Source organism: Anneissia japonica, unplaced genomic scaffold (assembly GCF_011630105.1).
Source record: "Anneissia japonica isolate Jap-2015-1 unplaced genomic scaffold, ASM1163010v1 scaffold287754_len4335492_cov202, whole genome shotgun sequence".
NCBI classification, from domain to species: Eukaryota; Metazoa; Echinodermata; class Crinoidea; order Comatulida; family Comatulidae; genus Anneissia; species Anneissia japonica.
The window spans coordinates 3,166,434-3,172,762 of record NW_022705543.1 but is presented as its reverse complement, the minus strand read 5'-3'; the positions used below and the strand labels follow the sequence as shown (position 1 = coordinate 3,172,762).

Sequence of the window (6,329 nt, the reverse complement as noted above, 5' to 3'; positions counted from 1 at the left end):
CGTGTGCACTTTAAAGAACCCGGTACATCATTCGAGAAGAGTAGGGGGTTACCCCGGTGTACTGGTCCATTAAGTCCCCTGTTGTTAAATGGATATGCCACGTAGGACAGTGATTAAGTTCACTTATTGGCATATCCTTGGCCCTCGTGCCTAAAGAAATGAAATGAAATAGGAACTCTAGTAGCGTATCTACTCGGGCGCCCTCACACATACACTAGAAATTTGTAGAGCAAACGAAATAAATAAAATATCTAAAATAGTATGATCAGGGCCCAGGATTAAAATATCACCTTAATGCCCCAGCTATCGTCATCTTACCTTCTTATCCCATTCACTCTCATGTTAATTCACGAGATACAACTCTGTTGTAAAGGTTTTTTTTTCTTTATTACAGAGAGAAGATTAAGATATTTACAAGTATCTTATATTTAGAAAAAATATGGATTTTTTTTTATATATCCTGACAACCAACTGGTGATGGTGGCTAAATCTTTATATGACGCAAATTCCAAAACTGATATTATTGACCTACTTTTAAAAAAAAATTCAATTATGAATAATTCATGCTTAATCTATAGAAAGGACTTTTTAAAAAGTCTTACTAAAAAGTCCATAGTATAATGTATGCCGCATCCAATCTATTTTTTTTTTTCAAGAAACTAGTAGATCGCCAAATGAATTACAGTAATGAAAATGAATTCACTCTCCTCTGAGTAAAAAAAACAAAACCCAAAAAACTAAATATTTATTTAGTGATTTAAATTTGTTTAAAGAAAGATGTATATTTATTATATAATTTGAAAGAGGCACAGTACCAAGTTGCCCTATGTAAAGTTTGGTTTCCATACAACCGCTGCTATCGCCGACAGCTTTCGGTTAAGCTCGGTTTCCATAGAATCGCTCACCCTTTCGGCGACAGTCGCTGACTGTTGTCGGGATGGTAGAACCTGTTTCAACTTTGCTGATTGCGTTTTATTCAAGGCACATTGCCAGCTGCCCTGACGCAATCGGGAAGGCACCCCGAATCGTCTGCAACGCAATCGGCAAAACTTTCCACGTTTAACCTTTTAAGGAAACCAGGCTTTATGCTGATTGGTCGATCGAATCGGGGAACCGTCCCGATTGCGCCGGAAACTGCTACTCAGTACAACGATTGCACTGAAAACAGATTGCACTGAAAACACTGTAGCGACAGTGTAGCGATTTTTAAGGAAACCAGCGAGTGCGTTCATTGAACGCCGTAAGAAATAGAATACACTTAAATGTACTTGATAGAATAGGAGCAATAGGGGGGGGGGGGGACAACCCTGTAGCTATAAGCCGGTAATTCACGACTCACGATTTAATTAATTTACGATAGTTAATTATACGACATGGTAAATGAATATAGTATGGCATAACAAAGGTTATTCATTTAACGTCAGCAGCATTAAATTAAACGTGATCAACGCAGCAGCATTATGTAAAGGCCAACTCACCACTAGTGCATTCGGAATTATGTAAGAATCAGTAATAATATGCTTGTTAAACTTTGTTATGCATTGTGTCAGCCACTAGCAAATTACTCTTCGTAAGAAAAAAAAATATTTACGGTTCAAAATTTACACCAACCATTGTAATCATAATCCGTACACGATTTAGATACATATATATGCTGTATATTGAATTTGTATGTCTAACAGGTTCTCACATTTTAATAATACGGAATTATTTATAAGAGCAGAGCGAATATTTTTTTTCATAACATTTTCTGGACCTTTTGATTTAACTAGACAAAAGGCTGAATACACTAAATAAAATACAAGAAACAATAATACTGTAGCAAGAGAATATATACATTAAACTCGTAAAATTAATTATAGAATGGTTGCAAATCTTACTTGTTATATAAGGTTATATCTGGCATCCAAACCTTTGATGTTGGTACCTTCAGGTTGCGAATTCCAGTAAAATTACCAGGAAACCAACGTAAATATTCGTCAGTCCAAATCTGTTAGTAAGTTAGGCCTATACAATTAATATCAACGGCGATGTACAGATTTTGTCCAATTATAAGGATATTAAACGTTATTGAAGTGAGTGAATTCGTAAATTTAGGCTTACACGGTAAGTATGGTACGTACATTATGAATCACAGTTAGAATATCGAGTCAAGTGGCTGAGCGGTAAGGCAGGACGCCGCTAACTACAGCTTCAACATCATCGACGCTGGTTCGAGCCCCTCCATACCCAGATTTCGGTTTTTTAGAAGTTTTCTCGGATAAGGACTTAAAATGGAGGTCCAGTGTACACATCTGGCTCGTGTGCACTTAAAGAACCCATTGCATCTTCCGGAAGAGTAGATTGTTCATCCGGGCCCCTGTCGTTGGGTAATTATGTGAACATGAATCTATTATAAACACCACGCTCATACGCAATTCAGCACAATGACGCTGAGAGTTATGGGTTTATCCTACCTTTACCTGTATCATAAGATTTACAACATAAAACCAGGGAACAGTGAAATTAAAAGTGGCATACCTACTGCAGGTTCAGGCGGTTCATTGAACCAGAGCCCCCGATCTCCAAGGGGCCCCGATTTTTAGGGGCACCGCTCCCTTATAAATTATAATAATCAAAGCAATGCATATATACAAATCTGGGTTGATAGTATTTATGTATATATAATGAACATTAAAATTTAAAATTGTTAATAATGTTAAAATAATCAATTAGGCCTATACATGCAGTTCAGAGAAACTCGGGACAAAATTCTCTGGTGGGGTTCAAATTGTAATTATAGACCACAATATTAGGGATTCGCATCACCGTATAACTTTTGGATTGGGCCATAAAATTAATATATCAGTTCAACGACGGCCTCGTCGTGGCGTCGTCGACGGGGTGGGGTCTCCAGGCTTTTCGGACGGGGAGGAGGGGATACTGATTTTTACGCAGGGTATTATACCCTGTGTATATTCATAACATATGTTTTATTCAATTAGGCCTACGACGTCTTTTTTATATTTATTTCACAATACCCGTCAACTCGTATAAATATAATAGGCCTATTCATTGTTATTCATATTGCATTAAAATAATGCGTTCGTGATTATTTACTTATTGTTAATAAGCATACTGTACCCTTGGTAATCATAACACCTGTTTTATTTAATTAGGCCGCATTTATCTTTTTTGTATGTATTCCACAATATCTGTTATCTCGTATAACACTTTATTTATTCATGGAGGAATTCATTCATGTCGGTGATGATAATTTTGTCAACCTAAACACTAAATATTAACCCATGCCTATAAAGGTTTCTTTCTTTTAAAATGTTCATAGTAGGCCTATGTACTTTTTACTTCCATAATTAATCATTATTCAAGCACCAGAAAGCTAGACTGGAAGAGTGTTCTGTGGGAACAAAATAGTCCAACTAAACTGTAGATTAAATGTAGACCACTTTAAACTAAAAACCCATTTTACACCTAAAATATAACTAATAATATGGACCCACCTTTAAAAAAGAACCAATTTCAATCGTATAAATTCAATAATTTTGACCATTTAAAAAAGTTTACATTTCTCAAGCATAAAATCCGGCTAATGTGGACCCTTCTTTTAAAATATGGATCCATTTCGTGCATATATACTGAAAAATGTGGAACATTTTACAAACTAGGACCCATTTTATGCGTGAAGCTAATAAAGTGGACCCACATTTTTAAAAAGTTGACAATATTTAAATATCCACAGCTACAGGATTTTGGAGTTAGTTATTTTTATGATTTTTTGTCATTTTCAAGAGACAATACATCTTTAAACCTTGTTTACATTGATGTCCAGAAAAAAAATGTGAGTTAATGATGATCATAATTATAATGAGGGGATGATGATAACAATGACGGTTATGATGAAGGTGATAATGACTACGATGACAATAATGACGACAATGATGATGTTGATGGCGATGACGTCGACGATGATGATAAACGGTAATGAGGTTGATGTAGGTGTTGGCATGTTTGAGAGTGATGGGAAAAACTAATGCAGACTAAAGTGAAGTGAGTTCAATCTGGAATCAAACCGAAAAAATGCCCCCGTTCAGGGTGCAGGGATAAAAGCCCCTAGAAAAATCAGCAGTTTTGATTTGGTAAAGTCTAATTTAGGTGGCTATGTTATTTTTAGTCTTATAATAGACCTAGTAGGCCTAATACTTCCAGAAAGCAAGCGATCCTCCGATTGACCTACAGGGACTAGAAAGCCCTGAATAAAAAGTTGGTTGTTCTCGTAGTAATGTATTTATCAATAAAAATGTTTGGATTTAATTTATTTATCCTTGCTTTTCATCGCACTGTAATGGTTAATTTTGTTGAGCACCGCACCCCCTTACAAACATGGACATCCCCCACCATCTTTCGTCCGACGCCACGACGAGGTCGTGAGACTAAACTAATCTTTAAATCCAATCAAGTTGCGGCTACCATTCCCTAATATTGTGGTCTAAAAGTATAAATTGTGGATGCCCAAAAATCTCATCTGGCAATCCCCCCGCCCCATCAAGGGGTAAAGTTGGTGTATAAATTCATACCTGTAAATTTTGAAAATGTGCTGCAAAGCAACTACCCCTATTCCAACCCCATGCTGGACCAGATACAAGATTGAAAGTTAGTGGAAGTGGGCTAGATACTGTACCCTCTATCTCAGGTCCATCGTACCATGATTGAAAAAGCCAATGCGATGCGTACATTCATATAATTCATAATTATCATTATATATTTATTTCAGAAATTAATGAAATTTAAAAAAAAGTGGTCCGGCCATAGCCGGTGCTACCGGTGCGCTTCCGACAGCCCTGTATATATCTAACTAATATGGACCCACATTTAAAAATAGAACCCATTTAAAATATACCTAATATGAACACATTTAATGCTGAATAATGTGGACAAATTGCATGCATATCAACTCAATAGATGGCTACGGAACCAGATAACTTTAATCAGGAACGACAAAGGGGTCCGGATGTATATCCACATGAGCAATTGACATTAGGCCTACTACACTTACCACGCGGTACACATCAGTTGTACCTACGCCCAATGACACGAGAGTTTTCCGCTGATCTCGGAAAACCTTTTCATTTTTGTTGAAAGATTAACTGTTCCATTGCATCCAAAAGCATTCATTATTTGTATACTTACTGTAGAACGTAGAACTTACCAATGTTATCCAAGAATTACTCTTCAGTGTCTGCATTCGTTCATCCTTCAATAATTTAATTGATAAAGAAAAAAAAAACGGATCATATTTAATTCAAAATTTTCGTAATAGTGAACGAACTAAATATTGAGCGAGCAAAATGGCCGAGCGGTTAAGGCGGGGCACCGTGATCATAGCCAGCAATATCGGCACAGGTTCGCGGCCGGCTCGCTCCTTTAGTTCTGGTGGTGGAACAAGTCTTCTCGGATAAGGACATGTGAACTTTAAAGAACCCAGTACATCTTTCGAGATAAGTAGGGGATTACCCCGGTGTACTGATTCACTCGGCCCCTGATTCTAATTAAGGACGATGACCGTCATTTCAATGGATCTTTCCCGAATGTCAATCAAACTGAACAACAGACCAATCAGAACAGAACAACAATGTCGTCTGTCGCAAGATAATTATTTAGAAGTATTAGATTAGGTAGGAATTATGTTTTGCCCTAACTTTCGTGTTATTATGCTCAGTACGTTCCCAAATACTTGCGAAAAAATATCGCAAGTGATAGGCCTACGCGTTGGAACCGAACCACGGCCTCCAGATAACTATCCTAGTGTCATAAACACTAGACCACCGAGCTGGCGGTTAGTGGCTAGTTTTGAATCCGATGCCTAACTAAAGCCGGACACTCACTCCGTCGTACGACCAATTCAACTCCACTTGCGGAGAGTGATAGACGACGCGACGCCGTCTGCTGCTTATCGGTGGAAGTCTAAAAAAAATCCGTTGCACGCGCGTCGTCGCGTTGCCAATTGTCATAGAGGCGACGACCGTCGGGCACACAGTGAGTGCCCGGCTTAATGCTATTTCGACTAAGGGTGGCGCCAGCAGGGGGGGAGAGCTGGGGCCCCCACCCCGTCGGGGAGAAAAATCACAATTCGTCGGGGAGAAAAAAAATATGTATTTTTTATATTAGTAGACTCTAAAATCGATTAAATAAACCTTTGAAACTCCTAAATTGTCAATATTTTCGGGGGCTTCACCCCCAGGACCACTTTCAGAACCTTTTAGTCGAAGCTCGACCACGCGCACTTTGCTTTTGTCGGGGAAATCTGACCCCTCGTCGGGGCACCGGCGGGG

At 38.2% G+C, this 6,329-nt stretch overlaps 1 protein-coding gene across 1 annotated transcript in view; it reads right to left on the bottom strand.

Annotated features, from left to right (window-relative positions):
- LOC117105774 (neuronal acetylcholine receptor subunit alpha-3-like) overlaps positions 1-6,329 on the bottom strand; it is a 30,571-nt gene that overhangs the window by 11,141 nt on the left and 13,101 nt on the right. Inside the window, exons 3-4 of the mRNA XM_033247056.1 lie at positions 5,207-5,251; positions 1,881-1,990 (exon numbers count right to left, since the gene is read on the bottom strand). Coding sequence (XP_033102947.1) covers positions 1,881-1,990; positions 5,207-5,251 — 155 coding nt within the window. The remainder of the gene's footprint in view (positions 1-1,880; positions 1,991-5,206; positions 5,252-6,329) is intronic.